At 39.2% G+C, this 27,380-nt stretch overlaps 1 protein-coding gene across 10 annotated transcripts in view; it reads left to right on the top strand.

Annotated features, from left to right (window-relative positions):
• ERC2 (ELKS/RAB6-interacting/CAST family member 2) overlaps nt 1–27,380 on the top strand; it is a 518,559-nt gene that overhangs the window by 341,836 nt on the left and 149,343 nt on the right. For all 10 annotated transcript variants that reach the window (XR_014165505.1, XR_014165506.1, XR_014165507.1 and 7 more), the window contains one exon: nt 17,428–17,575. Coding sequence is in view for 3 of the 10 variants with exons in the window: in XM_081899985.1 (XP_081756111.1) it covers nt 17,428–17,575 (148 nt within the window). In the remaining 7 variants the exon portion in view is untranslated. The remainder of the gene's footprint in view (nt 1–17,427; nt 17,576–27,380) is intronic.

Below are 27,380 nucleotides of genomic sequence, written 5' to 3'. Positions count from 1 at the left end.
AAAGGACAGGGTTTCCAGCGATAAACTTCTTGTTTCTATCCTCAAGTAAATTTCAACTCTTACCATGCAATCCTATACATGTCTACAAAGAAATAAGTCCTGTTAAGTTCAAAGGGCTAAATTTCCAGGTAAGTGGGTAAAGGATTTCAGCCTTACAGTGCAGCCCTATAGTTCAGTGGGTTTTACTTCATGCATGATAGATGGAGAAGGAGCCCTCTAACAGCAACAACACCACTTAGGACTGCCACTGTAGTCTCATAGCAGTTGTATATTGTTTTAAATGTTTGTTTTCCTTCTGGGATTGTACCCCCAAGTGTGCTTTATAAGCTGGTCTCCGACCGTAATAAATTATCTATCTATCTATCTAGCAGTAGGAGCATTCTTGGCAGGAAAGCATGGGAAGTTTAGGTATTCTTCCACTGACTACCAGGTAACCAAATAATCAAAGGCCAGCAAATTACTGTAAATGGACTAAGTTCAGAGTTCCTGGTCACAGGCCACCTCCAATGAAATTGAAGGAATCAGTTGAGCAAAAGTGTGGCATAGGCAGAGGCATGAAGCAGATCTGTGGCAAGAAGCTAGACTTCAACTATGACCACCATCCACAGAGTTTCCAGGTGGTTCATACTGTAGAACAAGCCTGACTTGGAGGCTTTGGTAGAGTTAGATCTTACTACATGACCTCCTCTGTCCTATTTCTATCGAATGGGTTGGTCTTGCTGCTTTCCCGAACATCCTCTCCTTTTTCAGAAGAAGTAGTGCCAAAAAAAAGTTTGGGTGGTGTACAGGTTGACTGTGCCCCTGACGTACCTCAGGTGGAGGATTTGATTCCTGATGCCTGGTCACAGATGTGGCTGGAAAAACTCATCATATGAGCCTTTGGCAAATGACACTTTCAACTACGTAGATCAGACAGGTGCAGGTGCTTTCAGTAAAGCAACCCAGCTCCTGGTCCACAGGGGGAAGCAAGAGAGCATTCCCAGCTGAAAGAAAACTTCCTGTGAAGAAGCTTCTGGTAGGGAAGCTGTAAAGGAGATGGACAGATTATGAACACAAGAAAAGACTAGGAGAGGTTTGCCTGCGCTTTGGGTTTTCAACAAGACATGCCTGTGGCAAGCTGGTCATCTGCATTTGCCCAGAGCAACAAGTGGAAGTTGTTTTGTGCTTTTCATGGTAAGCTTCAACTGCACCAATACAGACCACTATCTGTACCTTTTTGCTAAAGCAGCATCCGAAGTGTAGGGAGCACAGCCAGGACTGTCCTGGGATGGGGGACAGTAAGTAGCCTGTGTCAGTAAGAGTGCTGGGGTTGTATTCAAAGACCTGTATTTAGGTTTCCATGAAGGCAATTACCTGATAAAAAACCAACAATATAAATAAAGCCTCTCAAAGCAACATAAACTGGTTTTAACATACGATGTTTACCATAGCACATATAGACATAAGAGATTTGTATCCTTTGCTAAGCTAATGCTTAAAACTGAGATGACGATGATGAAAGTATACCATTGTGTCTTTTCAACAGAGAGATAGTGTTTCAATTTGTAAACATTATATGTTTGACTCTTACCCTCACAAACTGCAGACTTTTAAAGACATTAAGTCTGCCAAATTATAGCCACTTATTTTGGCTTGATCTATTTTCAGCTAAGAGCCATAGAGAGGGGCTGCCAAACTTGTTTCTTTTCATTACCTGTTCTATGTCTGGCTTAAAGTTTAGATTTTAGAAAATGGAAAAAAGCTGTTTGTGAAATCACAAGGCTCTAGAGCTCTTAGTTTCCTCTTAGTATCAACGTTTATTTATTTAGTTTTGGGCTGGGTTTCAAACGGCCAAAATTGGAAACAGAGAAGGTGACTCTGAATATCATTTATCTGTATGTAAGCGAACATTCAATGTACATTTAATTTAAAAAATTGCTGTTTCCTACGAGAGGGAGATATTTTTCACATTGTTAAAACATTTTTAGAGGTCACTAGGTGGTCATGTCACCAGCAGGGAGTTCTTGCTTGGCAGGCTGCATTAGCAGTTAGTAACAAATGCCTCCCAAGATTCTGCGTTCAAAAGGAGTTGCTTTGCAAGCAACAAATGCTTACAACCTGAAAACTGAAGAATAAAAAGTAGCAACAAGGGAAAAATGTTTGGAAATGTAAAACAGCATCTTTAGTGGCCAAATTGGACTGTTTGGGGAGTTGAAGATTACATGTCTACTTTAAACTTCAGTTTAGAGTTTACAGAAGCAATAATATCTTAACTACCTCACTTGGAAGTCACCATTACCAGCTATTGGACCACTGTTAATGTGTGCTTTGCTGCATGGGCTGAGAATTGGAATATATTTTTTCTTAACTTTCGCTCCTTTGAAGTTTTCAGTGATCTTTAATAGATTCTGATTTTTTCCTGTTTCAGTTTGGATTAATAGCTGATAACAAAAGAAACCTCAAGCATGGAGCTTAAAATATGTGTGGTTTGCTTCCTTGAGAATAAATTGGTTTTTTTCAGAGTTCAGGGACTGCATTATATGGCAGACAGACAAATTCAGATATTCAGAATGTCTGGAGAAGAAAGTGCTAAAAATATAGCTGAAAAATTCCTATATGCAAGATTGAGACTCTGTGCATGTGGAATATTTCTGAATGCTATTGTTGCATTGGGAATAATCCTAAGTGTGCAGTTCAATTTTCTTTGAATGCAATTGTCATTATTATGTATTAGATCAATTTTATTCTTTGTTGTAGGAACAAGTGATTGAAAACCATGGCTTCACCAAGGTGAAGGAAAGGGATATTGGCAACAAAGGAACAAACTGGACCATTGGTCCATCTGCCTCAGTATACTGACTGGCAATAGGTCTCCAGTGTTTCAAAGAGGAGCTTTTCCCAACCCTATCTAGAGATACCCTTCAGGCACTATATGAATTCAGTGCTTAACACTTTCCAGGGCTTGGCCAAAAAGATGAAACAGCTCTGGATGTTAATTTTTGTCTGACACGTTTTGTAGAAGATAATTCATTGACTTTTTATTGGCGTTCTATTAAGATTTAGCAACTAGCAACCACTGTGATATAACTGGACTAGCATGTGAGCTTCTTTAATCATTGCTTCTTTCTCCTCCTTTCTCCATTCTCTCCCCTCTTATTAAAAAAAAAATGAACAAGTTTAAGTTGCAATTCTGTCCGCACTTACCCGGGAGTAAGTTGCTCTCTGCTTGGGATAAAGATCTGTCATCTGTCTTACAATGAAATCTGCAGCAGTGTGCAAATCCATGGCTGTTTGCTTGGTTTTCTGACTTCCCCAGACATATTTTTTCCATTTATATACATGTACATATTATATACATAATAAACGCAACAGCCATTTATTAAGAATTGTGTTGATTCTGCAATTTAAATTATTTCAGGTAGCCTTTGCTATTCTCCCACCCTTAGTGTTTAAAGAATGGAGATTCTGCTCATTTAAAGGACACCTTGAATAGTATGGCTGGTGGTGTAAGTAAAAGCTCCCAGGCTATTGGCCATGCAACACTTGACAAGTGCTCTTTTGCCTGCCTAATGCTAGCACTCTTAATACTAATGGAAACAAGAGTGATAGAGCCTGGTGGCAGGCCTTTATGCTTGATACACCTTACCCAAGTGAACAGAGATGCATTAGTATTAAACCGAAGCAAGCAAAATCCTATGTGGTGGGCCTTGTTTTACACAGCTGCTCCATTGTCTAAACTTGAAAAATTCCACAGCTCAGCTCCATACTAATTTTAAGTGGGGAGAGAGAGGATAATCCCTTTGTTCAATTGCTCTGCGCTATTCAAAGGAAGACGACAAAATGCTATTAGTTAAAGATGTGGCGTGGGGCTTGTTTGTTTGGGTTGGCTTAGTGTGGCGTACTTAAAGGCATCACAATAAAATAATAACATTAAAACCCGTAAAACTCAACATGAAACAAGCAATGTCACAACAGCCATAAACATTCTCTCACTAAAAGACCAAAGGACAAACCACTTCCAACAGGCCTATAATAGCCTCTGAACAACCCCTTTGAAAAATGTAGGCTTTACCCTGCTTATAAAACACCAGAAGAGACACCCATTTACACACACACACACACACACACACACACACACTGCAGGTTAAGCTTACTGAGCTCAGATATGAGTTTCAGGGACTCATAAAGCTTAGCTGAAAGAAGGGGCAAGCTTTGAATGGCCCGAGTTTTGCAAAATAGTCACCTTCACAGCAGCAAGAATGTAGGTAGCAAAAAATTGAAAGCCAGCATCTGGCTACAGTCAGTGACTGGATCCGCAGTCTGACAGATTGCACTAGCTGGGGGGAAAAGCCCACACTTAAAATAGTTAAAATTTAATTCATTTTGTCAGAATGTTGCCTAAAAGAGATAATTACATGGATCCCTGTTCAGGGGCAGACCTAGGCAATAATGACTCCCTGGGTGAGGCCAAAATTTGACAATGCCCCCCCCCCAATCTTTGTGGTGCCTTCCCAAAAACAGGTAAGGGTGGTGTCAGACTTTGGGAAGGAGCTGTGAGGCTCTAGCAGGGTCTTAAGAGTCCTCCTACGTCTGTCCAAAAGCTGGGCAAGCACTAGCTAGGCTTGGGGAAGGAGGCCTTTAGGACCCTGTCAGAGCCCTCATGCCTCCTTCCCAAAGCCCAGGAAGGCACCCCCTTGCCCCCGGCGCCATGTGTGGGAGAACTGGTAGTGCTGCCCTAAATCCACATCTGCCCTGCTTCCAGCTCTTTGTGTCAACCAGGCTTCAGCCACCAACTTTACAAACTTCTTTTTTGGACTGGGTAGAAGCAAAAACATATTATATAAGAGGTGTGTGTGTGATATTACTGTTCATATATTTTATGAGTATACAAAACATAAGGAACAAAATGGAATGTACGTACACCAACCAACCGCAATCATCTTTCTGCTCTCCACAAACCCTGCTCCCTAAATTGCCTCCTCTTCCCTTTCAATCATTGCAGTAGCCCTTGGGGGAGAAATCTACCTCAAAGGCCACCGGGCTCTTTTCTTCTAGCAGCACATTAAAGAGGGAGAGATCCAATCTCCCTCTTTTGTCTTTCCTTATTGAGGCTGGAGTGCCAGTAATGCCTCAGCAGAGCTCATGCTGCACAGCCTCAGGTATAACTTAAATGGGAGGGGTGCTGCCCTATAAGCTTTCAGGAACCTTTCATTCATCTCAAGCATTTATTTGCACCTGTACACATTCAAGAGAGAATAGCCCCCAGAGTTATATATTATATATGGAGAAGGGTGTGCCTTATTTAGTTACCATACAGCTTTATCACTTTTTTCCAGTCAAACAATTCAATAGTGAAGAATCATTCTTCTATGGCGTTCTAAAGAGAAAGTTCAACAAAACTAGGAAGCCTAATATTGACTTAAAAATAATAATAATCTCCCTACGTGTGGCTACTACTGATGGCTGCACAGAAGCTCCAGGAGATGCAGAATCCAATTTCTCTGCAATGTAATAGGATATGGCCACTGGGAGTATATTATACAGTGTTTGTATAGTATGTAGTGAATTCAAGGAATATGTTTTGACCTAGAAGCTTTTGAATGGTTTTGGCCTGACGCTCCTCATGCTTTCTCTCTTACTTATTATTGCCATGTTTAAAGCGCAACTGAGAGTTAAATAATGTGATCTTTGGGCCCCATGTGGCAATAGTTCTGTTTTCTGCCACGTACATGCACTTAGGAGGCTCTGCCTAAATGCCTTATTTGTGGTGGACTTAAAGAACGTGAGGTCTGGAGGGTGACAATGTGAGAATGGGCCTTTTCTGTAGTGACTTCCCCTTTTGTGGAATTCTTTCTCCAGGGAGCTTCTCCTGTCACCTTCATTATATATATTTTAGGTGCTAGTCAAAAATGTTCCTTTGGCTGATTAATATTCTACAATCTTTTAAATGTGTCCTTGGGAAAGAGGAGCTGTTGTTTTGTTGGTTTTGTTTTAATTATTTACCCATATTTTTCTCTTGTATTTTATTCTGTGATCTGCCTTGAGATCTTGTGATGAAGGGCAAGATATAAATTAATTAAATAAACTTGATTATTCATTTGAGAAAAGGACCCCACTTCTCACTTACGTTCTAAGGTACTTCCTCTAAATTTTTGCAAATATACACGGATGGCTATAGGCAACATTTCTCTAACGTATTTCATCAGACATTGGCATTTGATATGTAGTAAGATTTGCCTTACCAATTGGCAAAGTGCTGCAGCAGGCTAAGCTATCCCACAGTAAGTGTTCAGCCTTGGATATTTTAGTTATCGCTACAGACTCCATATTTCATATCCTTTTCTAATACACTTTCTATTCTTTCTCTGAAGTATGATCCTCTTTCCAGTTCTTTACCCGTGTATGAGTCAGCCTGCCTTATTTTTGTTAATATTGCACTTTTGCACAAGCTCTGTTTGTTCACAATCACCTTTGTGCTGTTGCTAGAATTCGTTCCAGTTTCTTCCATTATGCTTAGATGTTTTTGAAACACTCCTTGTTTTATTTTGGGAACATTGGAGTGTTTTAAAGGTTGCCTGCTCAACTTAGGGAGAAATATCTTGTCTCCTCCATTACTTTTGCCATAAGGACGCCAAAAAAACAACTACTCTTGGTTATATTTCTAGGCTATTCATATAACCAGCCTTGAAGATTGGTCATGTGATTCCAGGTTCAGCTTGTAGCTCAGTTTATAAGTTTTTGCTTCATTCACAACTGTCTCCATATTCAGTGCAGGTGGCTAACATTTTCCAGCACATGTCGGCACAGTACATTTACAAACAGGTTAGAATCATAAAATTGTAGAGTTGGAAGGTGCCCTGATGGTCATCCAGTCCATTTCAGATAATCTTATCAAAGAGAACCTATGTACATTTGAACTTTAATTTGTCTTTATTTACCCCCAGCAGCAGTCCCCCACTTTCCTTACATGCTGTATTATCAATTTGTATGGAGAACAATGGGGTCATTCATAAACTGAGTTGTAGTGTGATATGAAAGTTATAACATTCATTGCTACAGTTCTGAAGGCTGTTGTTATAGGGTTGGCATACCTAGAAAATGTGGGTTTCAGGTGTATTGGATCTGAATTATGAACATATGACCTTTGTACCCATAGCATTTGCTTGCATGTTTGACAAGAAAACCAGACACAAAACAGTAAAGCAATTTATCACTCATTAAAGCTCTTCACATAATTGTGAAAGCAGCCCTTGAATCTATAGGTGCTGTTCTTATCATCACTCTTTCCTTTGGGCTATTGCTGCGTCATTTAAGACAGAAACTCTCTGCTCACCTGCTCACCACTCAATACTGAGAAGACTCTCCATGATAAACAAGTCTCAAATCTGCCAGGATTCCCCCACCACGACATGGATGGTTTTATTGGTTTAGTGGGCTAAACTCTTTTGCAAAATACAATTTTGGTGATTTCAGTTTAATCCAGTATTTGGCGATGTTTATTAGGTTTATTGTTTCAATAATTGTAAACTGAATAATAATAACAATTTATTACTTATACCCTGCCCGTGTGACTGGTTGCCCCAGCCACTCTGCGTGGCAAAAGAGAATGTCTTCTCTTTTCGTGCTGAGGCATACAGTAAATAATATTTTATGATTGATTGCAAATTCATTCCATGCATACCTTTTAGTTTCAGCTGCCAAAAGTAGAACCTTTTTCTTTAAAAAAAGCGATTTTATTTTTATTGCATCTTCAGTCTTAAGTTATGACTGCAATCTTTTTCAGCACTCTGAATAGGTAAGAGCAAAATTCAGATGGGGGGAAGGGACAGAATTCCATGAATTTTCAGACACAAAAATATTTCTGATTCATGCAGCCTTTGCAAGTTTCCTTTATATTTCTTCCTGATACTATGGACAGGAAGGTTAAGCATATGTAGTTTCTAACTGAAACAACTAATTGCTATGTCTATTGATAGTATCCGTAAGAGCATCATAAATAGTTTCTTGTTGTCTTTGTACTCAACTACGCAATCAAATTAGCCAGTAGAAAGTATTAATAGATGAGCTTAGTCTACTGTGCAAGCATAGCATATTTTTCACAGTTACAGTTCAGGAAGACCCATTTCCTTGTGCCTATTTTGGTCTACTTGAAACTAGCACCATTCTAATCACTCATCTTGGTTTGTGATCAACACCCCCCTTCCCCCCAAAATCTTTACATCTGCCTTTTGTAAAAGCTGCTTTCTTAGTCTGTAACAAATTTGGGAAACATTTACCCACCAAAGAAGATCAATGAGTAAGCTGCCCTACTCAAATTTGAATCATATGACTTGCATGCTCCTGGAAATGCCTGCAGCCACTCCTTTAACAAGGAAGTCATAATTAGTCAACATGGATCTGGTATCTGACTCTTTTCATGCCTATCTTTAAAGTACTAATTAAGGAAATATTTGTGGACTGTTGTCTGAACTCCTCCTCTCCTTGATTCTTGAAATAACTTGGATCTGTTCCATATTTTCCTCACCTCCCAGCAATGTTCTTCCTTCAGATCTGTTGCCTTTTTGACACTATTTATCTTTTAAATTAAACTAGGACAGTTAGGCCAAGAAGTACACTTGATAGTGATTTTGTTTCGGTAGCACCTATATTAGTACCTCATCACACAAAGGTATTTCAAATCTGGCCAGTTGTTTGGCTTTAAGGGCTTTTTGTGTACCCAGGCTCAGTAAACCCGAGAGATGTGATAGGTAGAAATGAAGACAAGATAGTGTTTTGGGATCAAAATGGCCACAATTTTATTAATTGCAGATGCAAGTAGGCTTTGGCATAGGCACTGGATAAAGGATTCTGAATCAACTTGCCCGTCTGCTGGTTGATTGAGCCTTCAGAGTCAATCCTGGATTTAAGGATCACCCTACGACCTGAATCAAATCTGGGCAATCCTTCTAGGAGGCCATTTGGGAAGTTCTGTGGCATTCAGGCAGAAACCTTTCCCTGGACCCCTTTACCTGGGTACCTTGATACTTTCCCACCAAGACGTTGTGACAGTTGCTGTGAGGTAGGTGAAACCTCCAGACACCCCTCATTTTGTCTGCAGGCGATTTCCTCCCTGGCCTAGAATATAGTGGCCAAAATGCTTCATAGCAAGGTATTAGGCACACCATGCCCACTTATCCTGGCAGGACCAAGATTATAGGGTGGGGCATCTGATACTACCTGCGCTGACTGAGAACTTTCATGCTGGCTTGGAAAAGCTTTCATGCTGCAGCTCAGCAAAGCAAGTTCTGATGAATAATTAGGAAATCTGTACAGCATATTATCAGGAAATTTGAACCGTGATGTGCTTTAAATATCATATCATATCGTAAGTAATTAACATAAGTTTCTGAAAAGCGTGATGTGGAGTTTCTGCCTATAGCTCTCTACTTCTTCAGACAACAGCACTGTTAGATTATGACTGACATTTTTCTGAATCAGAACAAGTTTTTCTTCTCTTTGACAATTCTTAATAGGTTTTTAAAATACTGAATATTATGTTGTTATTTATTTTATAATTACAGCATGGCTTTATTAGTTCCTTGTCTTTTGATTATGGACTAAATAAAAGTTTTGTCTTAAAATCTGTCATCTGTAGTAGCTGAATAATGACAATGTCATGTGGTGGCACACCCAAAAAATCTGAACCCTCCCCCCAGCAACTATATCACTATAAAAGGCCCTGAGTTCAACAGAAAGAAGTCATTCTGGAGTTAAAGGGAAGAAGTGAAGACACCTTACCTATTCCTCATCTATATAGTCCTTGGCTTTCTTTTGTTGTGGTCTGTTTGACATTTCCATCCTGGAAAGTAATTTAGTTTCTGGACAAAGGTAGTCAGTATTTGGTTTGTTCACAAGGATAATCCTGTCATTTGTGTAACTCAAAGCTTTATGGAACATCAATATTAGGCTTGCATTCTACAATAATATATTTTAGAAGATTCTTACACTTTGATTTTGAGTTGTTTTAAAAATCTTGGTTAGAAAAACAACAATAATTTTCCACACAAGGCTTATAAATTTAAGTGAGCTTCAAAATGGGTTGAATACTATGCTCAAGGGATCAAACCATTCTTTCTACAAACAACTTTTATCTTGGTCCTTTATGCATACAAAATACAGTGGTGAAAGACAAGTAGCTTGACAATGACAAATTGCGTATAGTATTGGTTCATCCTGTTTGGCTTAGCTGGACTTTGAGCAGAGCTATGTTCCACACAAACAAAACCTTTGTATTCACATGCAATTGGATTCACCCTCTAGTACTTCTGATCCTTTGTGTTGTTAATTTTTTTGTTTAGCATCCAATAGGTTGAAGCAGTTAAACTTATATTGCATCTCTACAAAATGCAAAATGGCTGTCCACACAGGGAAAGGTTTGGTTCTGAAGTTTTAAATTTAAACAGAGATACTGAGATTTAAAATGTTTTATGAAAAGTGCTTGCAATATACAGTTAAGCGCAAAATTCAAGTGCTTTCATGATTGCCATACACAACAATGAATGAATGAATGAATGAATGAATAAATAAATAAATAAATAAAGTGTTCTTATCTGGATTCATATGAACCTAAAGCAGAACACAACCATTTTCAATTATAGTCTTCAGTGTCTGTCTGGTTACTTTGTGTGAATGATTTGATGATCACATAGGGGCAGAGGCGCCAACTTCTAAAAAACATTGAGGAGGGGCCGACATGACGTCCTGACGTACACAATGTAATACAATGTCCTGATGTCACTCCACACCCAGCTCTGTGTTTCCCTAAACAATGGGGGCCCACAGCCCTCTTTTTTAAAAATATTTTTTATTAAGGATTTTCTTGTTTTACAGAAGTGTAGTGCCTCGTATTTTTCTTCTTCTTCTTCCATGTAGCGTTTTTACAAATCTGTTTCATTTGTTGAGGCATTAGGGGGAGAAGAAAAAAGAAAAGAGAAAAGAAAGGGGGTGGAGAGAGGGAAGATGGATGGGGGTGGGGTCGGGTGGCGGTGTTTCTATTATGTTTAATGTATGTAGAGTTTGGTGTCAGTGTTGCTTGTGTTGTTCACTTGTGTTCCTTTGGTGGTGAGAGAGGTTGGGGTTGGCCTAGGGTGTGATTGTTTGCTTGTGATTGGCTGTGGTGATCTTTGTTTTCGTGTGTGAGTGAGGTGGGTGGGTGTTTTGGATCAGGTTAGCCATATTGATTTGTATGCTGTTGGTGGATTATTGTCATTGTCCTGTTGGGCTGTGTATGTGATAAAGGGGAGCCATACCGGGGTGAAGGCGTCTTCTTCTGTTTGACCCCGTGTCAGTTTCAGTTTATTAGTTAATTTTTCTAGTAGGGCTGTTTCCCATACTATTTGGAACCATTGGTCCATGCTTACTCCTGACAGGTCTCTCCAGTGTCTGGTTATGATGTTTCTGGCTGCTGAGAGCAGGTGGGTTATGAGTTCTTTGTGGTGTAAATGGGCATTGTTGTCTTGGAAGATGTTTAGTAGGGCCAATTCTGGGGTGATGTCTATTACTTGCTTAGTTATTTTACATATTTCTTGTATGGCTGTTGTCCAGAATAGTTGAATTTTGGGACACTCCCACCACATGTGGAGGTATGTGCCTGTGGAGGTGCACCCTCTCCAGCATTTTGGTGAGGTTCCTGGGTGTATTAGCGCTAGTTTCCTTGGTGTTAGGTACCACCTGTAGGTGAGTTTCAGTGTGAGTTCTTTTCTTTTCGTTGATATGGATTTAAAGGGGGGTTTAGACCACATTCTGGTCCATTGAGTGGGGTTAATCTCATAGCCTATGTCATTCTCCCATTGTTTTTTGATTGCGTCTAGGGGATTTGCGGGATTTTGGAGTAGTATTTTGTATATTGCGGATACTGTCCCTTTACCGTTTCCCTTTGTTGTTAGGAGGAGGTTTTCGAAGGTTGTCAGGGGCCTAGTTGCTGCTGATTTTACTGTTGGGTTGTTTAAGAGGGCATGTAGTTGGTGTTGTGTTAATCAGGTCATTTGGGTGTCTTCTAGTTTGTCTTGTATTTCTTGTGTTGACAAGGGTTTGTTATTTTTATAAAAGTCTATTAGGCGATATAAGCCTTTGGCTCGCCAGGTTTTTGTCTGGAGGTTTTGTGCTGCATGGTAGAATAATGGGTGGTGCGCCAGGGGGATTAGTGGGGATGGGCTTGGGGATAGTTTGCCTATTTGTGTTTTCCATGCTTTGAGCATGGTCTGTGTGTACCTGTTAAGTGTTGTGGGAATTTTCTTTAGTTTGTTTGGGAGGAGTGGGTATGTTGTGGTGCAGGTGTTTTCAATTGTGTCCCTCTCTAGGTGTACCCATTGTTTTGTCTCATCTTCTAGTGTATATGGGATTATATGGCGTATTTAATTGGCATTGTAATATGCTTCTATGTTGGGGATTCCCCATCCTCCTTCTGAGGTGGGGAGGTGCAGGTATTTGGAGCTTATTCTTGGTTTTTTATGTGAGAAGATAAAAGAGTGTAGTTTTCTCTGCCAACTGCGAAGTTGGGTTGAGGTGATCCAGATTGGGAGTGTTTGGGGAATAGGTAGGTTAGTTTTGGGAGTATGATCATTTTGATCATGGCTATTTTGTCTGAGAGAGTGAAATTCATGTTATTCCATCTCTTTAGGTCTTTGTTAATTTGTCGCCACAGGGGCTTGTAGTTGTGGAGGTACAATTTTTTGAGGCAGCCCTCTTAAAAAAAATAACATTGAGCCTTGGCCCCCAGGAATTGGTGTGCATGCATAGGGGACAGAATTTGAAGAGCAAATTTGTCAGGTGTATATGGGTCAGTTGATTGGACATTTCTTGAAGTATAAAGATCTAGTACTACTTTCATAACAGGTCAAATTACATGTGACATACAGTTGCATGTAATGCTTCTGTTTTGATTTATTTATTTCAACAATTTGTATGCCACTTAGCATATGTGGCAGTCAGCGATCTGGAATAAAGACTGGCAGATGAAGAAGTGTTTCGGCCTTTCATCTTGTGTTATTTTTCTGCTCACCCCACAAACCTTTTTTCTTTCTGCAAGGAAAATATACAAGGGTGTGTATGTTTTTTCTCAGTGGCTCAATGGGCGTTGTGGTCCTGATGAAAATCTTCCCAACCCTGAAATTGCTATCAGGTTCTGAATGGAAGGGTCCGTTGATGCTGCCCTCTAAAGGTGGTTTGAGGTTTTCAGGACAGTTTTCATGGGGGCCATGATTTGAGAGGAAAGGGTTAACCACTTCCCCATGTGCCACAGTCTCAATTCCAGCTGCTATTTAAGTTTATAAAAGAAGACAAATTACTTGCAATCATGCAGTTAATATCATACCTACTTTGGTTCGCACTGCCATGATTAGAATGGAATAAGGTTTTAAACCTTCAACTCACTTTTTTAAAAAAACACATTTAACTCTGTCAGTCGCTGAATGCTCTCCCAGTATATTTCACGTTCTATTGCCTATTTAAAAGCCTGCACTTTTAATCATGAGGGAACTGAAGGACGCATGTGTGGAATGGGGGAGGAATGGAAACATGTGTGTTTCTTTTACACATCACACCATCCCCACTGGTGCTAATGCAATTTAGCTTAACATGGCAGTATGTCGACAAATAAAGCCACAGTTCCATACTGCAACAGGTACTGCTGTGTAAAAGTAACATTGGAAATTGGAACAGAAGTGTAGCACTATGACCACAAAAGCTAGCACAATGTACCCCACACCTGAATGCAAGCTGCAGCTCATAATGGTCAACTTCTTCACATAAATCTAGAATTTTGAACTGTCATCTGTGAAGTTATTACGTATTAGGCTCTTACGCAAATTATAAATACCAGCCACTAATTCAGGTACGGCTGCATGGATTAAACATTTTAACTGTAGATAATGTTCCTTTGTGTATTTCCTTAAAGGTACATGTGCAACCATTGTGGATTAATAGTATGTTTGAACATAACTTTTTCCCCCTTTTTCGGGTGAAAGAAAGAAGTTGTTTCAAATAGGATCTCTCATCACTGTCTCTCTGACATTACCTCCTACTGAACTTAAAGTTGAATACTTGGGGTCAGAAGGGAAAGAAAACAACAATTATAGAGACAAGTTGATTGAGCGGTTTCTTTTCCATTCAGTTATGATTGGAACATGAAGAGTGGGGTGTATATTGTTAGTTCAAACATTTTCAATTACAGTGTTTTAATTGCATTTTTGTGTCCTTACACAAAATGCATTCCATAATAATGGATGTAAGAATTACAGTACTGGTTGCTCTTGCTTTTGTATTTGTTAACTTATGAAATCGTAATTTTATATCACTTCATTTATCTACTTTTCTAACAGTTATGGACAGTTCCTATTAATAAAGCTGAGAATACTGTTCTCTGACTAATGTAGGTGAGGGAGTGAAACAAAAGTGTTTACATTATTCCCTTTTAAATAGACTGTGATGTGGCAAGGCAATTTTTAAAAAAGATTTCTAGGAGACTTCTTAAAATGGTTAAACTGTTAAACAGCGATCAAAAGAGAGCATTTTAGTGTTTAATTCTTAACAGGGTGTTTTTTTTAGTGTAGCTAAAACCATTTTTTGTGTGTGTGTTTTCTTCATTCCACTTCTACAAATTAAAATTTACTCTTTTTGACATTGTTTAGACTGTGGATCTCTTGAACACACATGTATGTGCTTGTTCTTACACAGAAGCACACTTCTTCACATACCATATTTCTTATATTTGTACTAAATGAATTTAGAATGTATGTATATGTGCATTCGCATTCTCTTTCAGTATCAAATTAGTGCCGGAGGGGCAGCCATGTTGGTTTTTGGACTCATTGATCAGTGACAACTTGCGCTTCTCCAAGTCACTCTCCCAAGCACCCTTGTCCTGATGATCACCTTCATCTGACCATCTGTAGCAGATTTGAAGCACCCAGTCTACATCAGTCCAGCCATTCCCTTCAACCCTGTACCACTTGAGGGTCTAACACAGGCATAGGCAAACTCGGCGCTCCAGATGTTTTGGGACTACAGCTCCCATCATTCCTAGCTAACAGGACCAGTGGTCAGGGATGATGGGAGTTGTAATCCCAAAACATCTGGAGGGCCAAGTTTGCCTATGCCTGGTCTAACACACTCAGAAGGTGATGCCTTTTTGATTATCCCAGAGCGGGAAGCCCCTACCTGCCCATTGGAAACATATCCCCAAATGGTGCTTGCTTCTGTTTGATTGAAGTTTTCCTTCCTCTTCTATGACGGGGAATTGAGATAGATAGAGTTCTTTTATGCCCTTTTGCCCCACTGAAGAGTTCTGTTTCACTGCTGCTATCCCAGGATAATAAACATCATTTGAGGGATACTTTTGCTACATGGAATGTTTAATATATATGTCTTCCAGAGCAGCCATCTCCTGTATAATGCTTCTGCCTAATTTTCTGCTTAATAGTTTACAATGCTAAAGAGATTCCATCACTGTGTGTTGAATATTAATTTTCTTTTAAGGGGTTTTCTCCTTTGCCTCCTATTTCACTGTTCAAATGAGCATGTGGGCTCCTTCTACCGAGAGTTGATAGGCTCAGAAAATGTGAGAATTTTTTTATTTTCCCTCAAGTGGAGTTGATTTATTTGTGAGCAGAATTAAGAGAAGACGAGGGCATGAGAAGGACTGGGAGTGTATTCGTTTTGAATTCAGGTGGAAGGTTAAATCCGAGAGAAGTTACCCTTTCCACTGTGGAAGGGTAATAAGCCCCACAATATTTATTTTACTTTAAAGGGGTGAAGCCAATAGGGAGAAGGGATGTGGTTTGAGGAAGAAAGGGAGGGGACAAAGAGCCCGCTGATACCTGTGCACAAAGGCCCCCAGAGACCTGCACAGGACTCCACCACTAATCACTATTAAAGAAACAAACTGAGTGGTCCAGGCAATATGGATTTGCTGGTTAGCCTGTGTATATTTCTATGTAAACTAACCACTTTGCTGTTCTGTAACGAGAATCTGTGACATTGCCATAATTTCCCTCATACTCCCATCAATATTTTTCTCTTATGCTTTGTGCCCACTTAATTATGAAATATTTCACATGTACAGAAGTTCTAGAATGTATCAAAAGCAGATTATATATTTATGATAAAAATATGTGCATTCTTTATTATTAGTTTTACAAAATATAGGCACTAACTTCTTTATTGAGAGGAGACATAAAAATGTGCAAAACTGATCCTGTAGGGATCTAGGGTTATACTGTACGGTGGTTTCAATAATGTTCTATTAACTTTTCCACAAGAACAGATATGTTAGCCCAATCTGTGGGGTCCATTCTGGAGACATAATCTCATACAAGCTTGGTATTGTAAGCAGCATTCTTCTGACATGTAGTTATATCCACTTTAAAATATATATCCCAGGACCAGCAGAACCTGATAGTGGTAGCTAACTGGATGAGGAGACATAAACTGCTTTTGAACTGACACTCTAATGTCATGATAGTTTCCAGCCTTTTTAGTCCTGAGGCTCATCTTTAACTTGAACATGATTTTAGGTACCCATTTCTTATTTTTTCCTTTTTAACCTGTATGGTCGTAGTACTGCTGTCGTGACCCACCTTAGATCAGGCTGTGACTTGGTTTTGGGTCCTGACAGACCAGTCTGAAGACCAATAGGATCACCCGCCATGGGTGGGTTTAGTCATTTCTGTATGATGAAGTCCCCAGTTTCAGTGTTATCTGATCCCCCAACTGCTCTAAATATCTTGTTTCAATTTGTTTCTATCAGTTTCATCCAAGCCACTGTGGAATGTCATGGAGCAAGGCTAATAATAATAATAATAATAATAATAATAATAATAATAATTAATTTGCCTGAATGCTGTACATATGACAGTTTAATTTTGGCTTTTATATAGAGAAGACGTATGGTACCATCATATGCTAAAATGTTGTATCATCAGGAGTTAAAATTATTAGGTTCCATCATGTTTAGATATTTGAGTTGATGATTGGTCAGATTGAACAAAAAAAGCTTGACACATGAGATTTTGGAACTCTTTTAGACACCCCAATATCCTTTACTGTCTTCACATTCCAAGTAATGAACTGAAACAAACCTTTCTGCAATTTAATTGTTGCAGTCTTTGCAGTGTGCAGTTCTAAACACACTATGAAAATTAGCAATATTTGGACTTTGAGTTCCTTAGATTTATGTTGCAGTCATTGAAGTCTGGGCTGTTGCCTGAATCAAACAGGTTCAAAATTGATCATAAGCAGCACATAGAATTGAACCTAGAAAATTTGTGCGGGTACATTGTATGCAGAATAAGACATGCATTCATGATGCCTAATATATTAATGTTGCCTCTTTTGCTTCAGAGGCACTAAAATATTCAATTAAAAACCATACGTTTTCCAAGTGTTTTCATTATTATTTTTTAATCTTATCAGACAGGAAGCACTCCTTGCTGCCATCAGTGAAAAAGATGCAAATATTGCCTTGCTTGAACTGTCTGCTTCAAAGAAAAAGAAAACTCAAGAAGAAGTGATGGCTTTGAAAAGAGAAAAAGACAGATTAGTCCATCAGTTAAAACAACAGGTTGGAAAACACTTTTTTTCCTTATCATTCTTTATGGGGATTTGCAATTATTTTCCCTGCTTTCTTCTAACATGAAACTAAGTCTTTAAACCAAGCCTGCCTGTGACAGCTGGAAAGAAAGGTAGGATAAGGATACATATTGCCTTACTACTATTTTATTGGTGTTTAGTCTTCAGTTGCATGTTGGTTCAGCTTGTTCAATATGTTCTTCGGTCATGTCCTGTTTCCCTTTTTCCATCAAGGCTACCACTTAACTGATTACACAACAGCAGAAAGCACCATACTGAGATATGTTCCTTCTCTTGAATCCTACTAACACTTTATGTTTAGTTCCCATTTTGTATATTGTATTCAGTGCTTCTTTTGGGATGGTACTTACTGCTATGGAGTATCGTCACCTCTTCTTCTTTTTGCTGCACATGGCAGCCATTTTGTGCTGGCACCCATGCCACCTTTATCATGAGATGAGTGCTAGAATCTCATTTTTAAAAAATAAAATAAAATATTAAAACCCATATCTACTGTACCTCCTTATTTAGATGCTGTGTTATAGTTGCTTGTTAGCTTTCTGCAAGGTTATCTGGAAGTTACAAATGGATCTCAGCAGAAACTGAACTATAATTTGCTTCTGTTCTGAAGTGCAAATTGTAGGAATGCTAGGTTGTATGTTTTATCTGAAAATAATTATTAAATTGCATTCCTTTTTACTGATAAGGAAAAATTGCCATAGAATATATCCTATAATACAGTGTGGGGTCGTGGCTGGAACATATTATTTGGATCAAATTCAAATCACCACTCAGGCAAGGAGCTCACTGCGCCAGCCACCATCTCTCAAGCTTACCTAATTTTCATGGTTGGTGGGGTGACCTTTCATGGTTGGTGGGGCTGAATGCCTTGAAATAAAGGTGAAATAATAATTTAAAAATGCAGTGAATGAATGAATGCATGTTTAAATATGCATATGCAACAACCAACAGACTATGGTAAACTATTTTAGCTGAGGCAGTCTTTTTATGTCACTATTAAGTTTCTAATGGTTAGGTCCAGGCATTAAGGAAAGAGAAGCATAATCAGATAACCTAGATGCTAAAGCTGTGTTGTGTGTAGTAGGAATGCATTGTCAAACCTTTTTCTCCTGTAGAAACCCTGGGGAAAGTAGATGAGAAAAAGAGATGCTTTAGAATGAGCCTTTATTGGATGTTTTCCACTGTGTGACAGTATCAGTCTTGATTTTTGTTACTGTTACTTGCAAAGTAGGAAAACAATCCTAGCCATGCCAGTCATACCAGTCTCACCCAACCCTTTGCAAGTAACCAGCTTGTCCTTCAGAATTCAGTCATTCATAGATGAGCATGCCATGTAAGCATTGTATTGGATCCCTCCAAACATATCAATGTTATGATTCTTTTCCTTGAATCATGCATTGTATGGTGTAGCTTTAAGCAACAGGATGCAAAACTGTTGCTTCTTCCCTTCCCTGATCTCCCTATAGTTATGACCTCATGCGCCTAATCATTACAGCTTCTTCCCACAGGTCTATAGACATAGGAAACAGCCCCAGAGCATGAACATATCATCCATTTGTGATGCTGACTTCATCACAGACAATGGTGCCAAGTACCTGGGTTCCAGTCATGATGCCCATGTGCCTCAGGTCAGTCAGCTGGATAGGAGACATTGTACCCAAACGTTGTAAGCCCAGTAGGTCCATCAACACCTTTCTCTTACTTTTAGAAATTGATTTCTGGATTCTCTGTAGCCACAGCTGAGTGGCATGGACTCGAACACTATTCTCTTTATTTTCTAGGTAATAGAGATATGTTCAACTTACGTCAGATAACTTCCCTCTTTTCTCTTTCTGCACCTCTTGCTTGGGGGCAAATACAGGTGGATTTTAAAAGTCATTTCCCAACATTCTGCTATGCTATAGCACAGGCATAAGCAAACCTCGGCCCTCCAGATGTTTTGGGACTACAATCACCATCATCCCTGACCACTGGTCTTGTTAGCTAGGGATCATGGGAGTTGTAGTCCCAAAACATCTGGAGGGCCAAGTTTGCCTATGTCTGCTATAGCATGACCAATAATACAGCACAAGGATGGGGCTATCAACAGATAAAGGGATAACGTTCACTTTAGGGTCACCAGGGGATTTGATCTGTCCCCAATATGTCTTAGAGTGTACTCCTTTAGTTCCTCTTATTTGACCCTATAGGGCAGGGGTGGGGAACCACATCCAGCTGACAGGCCATGTCTCGTACTCCCAATAGACAACATTTGACTGGTGGTGTGGCACTTTGAAGCCCCAACTATCAGGTGATTGTGCCCTTGCAAAGAGCCCTACGCTATGCTTGGAAGCCCCATCTATCAGCTGGCCATTGAGACTTCAAGGCACTGCCTACAGGTATTTGCAAAGGGCTTGCAGTTTGAAGTGCAAGCAATCAGCTGATTTTTGGTGCTTCATCAGCCCAGCTCAGTTGATCATTGGCATTTCAGAAGCCATGTGTGCAGTACTTCTGAAACCTTGTTGATCAACTGATTGAAGGTGCTTCAGCAGCCCATTTTGCCCCACCCAAGCTACCTTTTACCAGTTCACACCTGACATCTTATATGATGCCAGGTGACTGGCAAGAGGGCATAGCATGGTCAAAATGGCCTGGTGGGCCTAATTAGGTCCACGGTCTGGAGTGCTACTCTTGCAAACACTGTTGTGCTGAATGAAACAAATTGATCAATGCCCCTGCTTTGCCTTTGCTGAAACAAATTACAATTGCTTTTCACAGAAATAACGTAGCATCTTCACTTCATACAACATTTCTTTGGAACATATTAAGAGACACAAATAGTGACAACTATTAACATGTAAATAGGTTTCAGAACACTTTTATTAGTTTCAATTTTAATATGATTTTGTTCTATTTGAATGTATTGGATTATTTTTATGAATCATGTTTGTTGCTGATGCACCTCAATAAATGTGACCAAGAATCTGTAGCAAAAAAGAATCATGTATTTTCCTGTGATCTATAAGTTCATTTCATTATACTTTCTAGTTATATGCTAGGCAAGAAAAAAGACAGACCACCATTTTTTTGTAATAAGGGGAAGAGGCTCAAATCAAGCCATTTCTAAATATATAAATGCCTTACAAATCAGCTAGATTGGGATGTTTCCCAGTCAGTTCTTTGTAAAGCTTATAACAGCTGGGTTGTGTGTATAGTAAAGAGTTATATTGTATGCCTTTTAAATTCATTAGTACATTTATATCCCACCTTGGGATATTTATATCATGGAACTCAAGCCAGTGTACAAGGGGTTGCCAAGCAGACCTCCCTATCTAGCCTATGACTGGATCAAAGCCTGCTTAATTTAAAAAATGTGGCCAAAACCCATGCTCTAGTCTGGTTGGATACTACTTTACAGAGATATTTCAATGGGTTTGGATAATATTGGTGAATTTCAATACAGTGGAACCTTGGTTTTAGAACTTAATCCATTCTGGAAGATCGTTCGGCTTCGAAAAAGTTCAAAAACCGAGGATCAATGGACTGGCTGCAAAGTCAAGTGTGTGTGTGTGTATGTGTGTGTGTGTGTGTGTGAAAAATGCAGCTTAGAAACTGTTTGGCTTCCTAAAATTATTTGAAAACCGGAGCAGTTATTTCCGGGTTTTTGGCATTCAGGAGCCGAAACATTCCAAAACAGAGGCATTCAGGAACCGAGGTTTGACTGTATCTCTGATGTTAAATTGTGGGAATCACTATTGAAATGAAATGGTGTATCTTTATTTGGAAGAAAATAGAGGCTTTCAGACTGCAAACCTATAATCTCTTTCCTTGGATTAATGTTCATTAATGACATTAACTCCTGAGAAGACATGTATGGGATTATGCTTCAAATCACAGTGAAGAGAAGTTATAACTAGGAAAAGTAGTCCTTCTAACCCTGAAGGCATTTAGGATGACAAAATATTCTGGATTCCCCCCCCCCCAATGCCCTTATTTTTGTGTATTTAGAAACAACAACCCTATTGTAATCGAGATAGCTGACCATAGAAGAAAGTCTAAACAAAAAAATCCCAAAATGTAGCTTTTCCTCACAGGACAGTCACTCCACACCCTTGATCATTTTGGTTGCCTTTTTCTGAAACTTTTCCAAATCTACACTAGCCTTAAATAATTATGTAGTAAGCACAGGGAAACTATAGACCAGAAGAAATAGCTATGCTGAAATATGGCAGTTTATATGGAGAAACAGAGAGTGAATTGGTGAAAAACAGATCACTTTGTTCTATCCTCACCCAAACATTATCCTCCAGAATGACCTTCCCCCTGTCCATATACTGGGTGTTATGACCCTTACTGACAGAAAACAAGTGGGAGTGTAGGGTGCAGAGAAATCCTGTTCAAACTATAAAGGTAAGAGGCTCTGACTGTATGTTGTCTTATCAGCCTTAGAAGACAACACTGCTTTCTATTGTATGCTTTCTGTATTATGTTTTGCTTCTTATGTTTATCGGATATAGTATGAAATATATATATATTTTAAATAGTCCTACGATTCAGATAGTCAATGCTATTAAACTTTGTGGATTAACCCAATATAACAAATTGTCTCATAGAGCTCTGTTGGGATTGGATTAATGCCAAGGGCACTGATTGCATCATAATGTGTAATGTATCACAGACGCATACTGAGATTGAATTGCCAAAACTCAAATATATCCAGGTTTGCTTCAGACATAGATAACGATAAAGCATTCTAAACAATCTGGTTGACTCCTCAAGCTTCCTTCTTCAGGTGAAGACTAATTGGCTCGGCAGTGTTTCCATGTGACATTTTCAAAGAATGTTGAAGGTTAAACTCTTCCTGAAATGGCTAAGAACTTTTATTATGCAAGGAAGGAAAGTAATGTTGCCAGGCCCCAATGATGGATATATACAGGAGGAAGACAATTGTCCACAGAGAGGGAGCTTTGTGTTCACTTTTCTGCTGTCAGACAAGTCTCTTGGCAATTCAATTTAAAATCTGAGTTTTCTGTTCAGTAGTAGAAATTGCTCCATAGAAAAGAGCATGTAGTGCTCGTTCTGTGTGCTCAGAGCATAGTTATTTCTCATCCCTTATTTGGTTTATGCTTCCCAATAGCTCCACATACTGCGGCAATTACTTAAAAGAAAGAAATCTCAGGGTGTATATGGTCGTCAGCTGCAGGTCTTACATTAACATTTGTTGTTTAAAGTTTTTTCCCCCTGCAAATGTTTCACCCATTGGATAAAAAGGTTTATTGCTTGGGTTACATATTAGTGGAAGGACTTATGTCTGTGTGATGGAATTTCCTCTCTCCTCAGCCCTGGTCCCCCCAAATCTGCTCCAGAGGCTTGGGGAACGTAAGGGTAAACAACAGAGGAAGTCCTGTTGTACAGGCAGAAGTCATTACACTAATGGCATGACCTTGTAGGATACATCACTTTATGTATCTATCATGGGCTGGATTCAATTAAACCGGTGTGCTAACAGTAGCTAGTGTAAAGACTCCCACTAGCAGAATGGGGCTTTCTCCCCATTCCCTTGTCCTCCTGCTGTGCACCCCCAATACTTCCCCCACATCCACTCTATGGCATTGGGGAAAAACCCAGAACAGCATGTGAGGGGAAGAGTAGGGAGATTGTTCCACCTGGGAAGCAGAAATGCTTGCATTGAAGAAAGTATCTTAATAGCATGACATTGTATCCTGCCCCATATTTTTAATTTGTCCTTCCTCAAAGGAACTCAGGACAGCATACATGGGCTACCTTATCCCCATTTCATCCTAGCTACAAACCTTTCAGGTAGGTTAGGCTGAGAAATAAGGACTGGCCTTTGGCTTCACAACTGTGCATGTGCAGGGATTGTAACCCAAGTCACTTCTGCCTATTGCCCGCTGGACATTGTTGCAAGTTGTAGGGCAGCAGGCAGTGAAAAGTGAGTGGATATAGCAGCGAAGTCATTCCATGCTTCAGGTGTTGTTAATGCTACTGCTGAAATTGTTTAGCAGTTGAGGGAAGCTGCAAAGGAAGTAAAAGCCTTAACAGCCAGATCCTAAGCATGCTTACTTGGAAGGAGATTCCATTTGATTCAGTTGGATTTGCTTTAAGGAAAAGTGTACCTAGCCTGGAATTCTAATTACACGCATGAGAACATGCTTAGGACTGAACTATGCAAACTGAAGCCTTATTAGCATAAGGGGCTAAAAAAAGTGCTTGTGCCAAAACTCACTATTTAAATTTATTCAGATTAAATGAAATTCTGTTTTTAGCTCCTGCATCATATACAGAAAACACTGTAATAACTGCAAAATGCTAAAATATCCTCGGAAGCATTCACTGGGGAGGTCTAATAGACTCCAATGTGTTTGGAGGACAGTATTTAAAATGGCATATTTAAGACTCCTTAAATCTTGTGCCTGTCAGCTTCTGGTCTGTTCATTTAACCAATGGAAGGATATAATGAAGAAAGCAGAGACCCAGCTTAGAGAATATGCCTGAAGAGAGCAGATTGAAAGGGGACATAAATCACATATATTGTAGCTATGCGTCAATAAAAGAGCCATTCTGAGTTTTTGGAGAAAGTCAAAACATGTCTTGAGCCTGGCCTCCATTGAATTGGTGTGGTTTAATGTGTTGCGGTTTTTGTGGCCAACATGATATGTTCAGGAGCCCATTTGCATGTTCGTGGATATGAAACAACATTCTGGTGCAGAACTAAAGGGAACTCTTAAAAGTTTTTCTATCTGAACTTATTTTAAGATTTAGCAAAGTTTGTCAAAGTAGGTTTGTAGCAAATGCAAAGAAACCAAGCTAGCTGTGAAGCAAGCAGTTCATGAATGTTTGAAATTCTAATTGTTTGGTAAACCTATACATTGCTTTTTAAGTATTTAATCATCCTAATTTGTATTTTAGAATTGTGTACGCTCCCATTAGGACTGTACTCAAACCAAATCAGTGGTTCATTAGCAGTTGACAAAATAAATGTCTAGCTAGAATTCCTTTTGAGAATTAAAAGACAAATCTGCTAAATGAAATCTGTACAATGATGTAATTCTCTTTGAAATGATTTGCTTAAAAACTATAAATACATTTTCTTGAAGGATTGTTCAGAGTTACTCGTGTATTTCTCAAATGTCTTTTTTAACTGTTCGGATGGTCAGCCAAAAAATGTAAATGGAATTGGCCAAAAACTTCTGGAGAGCGTTTTACCCTAGACATGTTCCAGTCACTCCAAGATCACAGGTGTCTACAATATATCAGCCACAGACAAAGCTAGCATTTGGCAATCTTTGCTAACTCATTAGCTCACTACTTAATAGAAGGATTAAGAACCAAAAAGGTAACTTTGAAGTCTTACAATAGCAGAAGTACATAAAAATTAACATAGCTAGCAATCTTTTCTGTTTCATTTGCCAGGATATCCTGGTTTTTCCAGTGCAGTTGGCAAGTATGTCATCACAACATTGTAGTCAAATAAACAAAGACATTGGCAGCTGAATTTGAGTATGACCTGGGAGGACAGGCTATGTCAGCCCCTTCTGTGGGCCTCCTTGATGTGCTGCTGGGGACATTGCATGTCTCTCACTTCCTGACATAGGTCTCCTTGACTTACTTTGCGTAGATCAGATCTCATCAGGTACTCATCCCTGCAGATTTCATCAGGTACTGATCATCTTCGGATGGTGCCCCTGATTATGTTTTGGGCTGAGAGTGGCTTCTTGTTCCCGACCCTTTACATGGTTCCCTTCCTCTACCATAGCTTGGAAGTCCTGTGTGTGAGGCCTAGCCTTCTTGGGCTTCTAAGGCTTACTCGCAGGCTATGCCCACCAGAACAGGAACAGTACACTAGGTGAACCTTAAGCCTGTTTACCATAGCTTCTGACACTTGAGGTGTCCCCTTGAGGACCCCCTTACTTTTGTGATTGTAAGTTGTTTAAAACTGTTTTACTTTTAAAAAAATATTAAATTTAAACTATTTGATATTTTAATAGTTTTAAATATTTAATAGGGGGACCTTAGAGTGAAGGGCAAAGAAAATAATACTAATACTGTACTACTAATAATAATTTTGCTGCCTGAGGTGAGGAAGAATTTGAAGCTGACTGGTGATGAGACAATATCCACTACTGTTGCTGAAAGCAGCAGGCTAGAGAGGGTGGAGTATATGCTCCCTGGCTTACACAGCACAGTCTTCCAGCTCCTTGGCATTGCCCTCCACCTCCCGCCAACGTCTGCAGCTTGCAGTGATCTCACTCTGCCTAATGTTAGGGTCAGTCCTGCTTCTGTAAGCTTTGAAGAAAACAGGCATTTAATGATTCCCTGAGGAAATTCCTTTATATGTATACATGGAGTTAGCAGAGACAGCAATGTCACTGTCAGTTCTACCCATCTTTCCCTCATGTGTGTTATACAAGTGGAGTGTTATTTCATGTTGGACATTTCATGTTGGACATGAGCCTGTTTCTCAATTTTATTTTCTGTTTCTGTTCAAACTATGGCACATATAATTTAGTATTGAGATGAATTTTCCATGCATTTTAGTTTTTCTTTTAATTACAGACGTAGGAGGTCCCAGCATGCAAATTACCCATAACCCCAACACCCCCAAGCGCCTCCACTGTCATTATTGTTGCTCTGGGGATTAGGGGTATTCCTCATTCACACAAATTGTATTACATTAGTGTCAGATGTGTAGAATTAGATCCCAGACAATATCTGGGAGGATTTGTAACCTGAAAGGTGATCTGTAATTAAGTATGATGATGACAATGATGATATTAATAAGTAAATAGACCCCAAAGGGGCCAATTGTGTACGCATGCACTTAATACTTTCTTGAGGGTATTTCTGCAGCAAGCTGCTCCTTAACATTTTTCCTCCCTCATATTTCACATTGCTGCAAAGATCCTGGCTTGCGTTAAGCCAAAGCTTCCTGTTGCATCTGAACTGGCTTGATAGCTGGAAAATAACCCAGGATCACATTGTACATTGATGCAATTAATGGGATTTTTTTAAGCATGTGCATAATGCATAGCTAACACTTGATATTTCCCTATATTGGCTTCTCATCTGCAGTGCTGTGTTAATGTAGAAGACTGATGCTTTTGCAACAACAACTTGATGAAAACTTGTTTCAGTATTGAAACAAGTCCTGCTATTAAATAAAATGAAATAAAACCTGGATAGAAACAACACAGAATTGAAACTTAAAGAAGTTTTCTGTAGTTTCCTGAAAAGAAGAAATCATACACCTGCATTGTGCACTTAAGCTAACATTCTAACTGTAACCATACGGACCTAGAAGTAATTCACATTGAATTCAATGTGATTTACTTCAAAACGAAGGTGGTTTAGGATTGCGGCCCAATCAAAATAGGCACAAGGAAGAATTAAAAGCATACGTTGTATTACTAGCATATCAAATATTGGGGGAATTAGTAGTTCTACTTTTTTTCCTGTTATGCAACTTATCTGCTCTAATAGTTTAAATATGTATTAAATAATTATTACAGAAAATTGTCTGTTTAATAATTTCCTGTCATAAAAAAAGGCAGGCTTCACATCTTATATTGCCTGTATATATTTAGGTCCTTGGTCTATACTGTCTCCAAGCAGCTCTGTTTTCAAAGTGTTAATTATATATTTTAGCCCACTTCTTCCTTTTTTGTTCTCATATCCTTCCGTGTAATTACCATGTTTAGTATTTGGGACTGAGGCAAATACTTTTAGCATGAGCATAGCGTATTCATTACTGACTACACTTTATTGTGTGTTATATA

This window comes from Podarcis melisellensis (genome assembly GCF_964234715.1).
Source record: "Podarcis melisellensis genome assembly, chromosome: 2".
Taxonomy (NCBI): domain Eukaryota; kingdom Metazoa; phylum Chordata; class Lepidosauria; order Squamata; family Lacertidae; genus Podarcis; species Podarcis melisellensis.
This window is presented reverse-complemented; position numbering and strand designations above follow the sequence as displayed.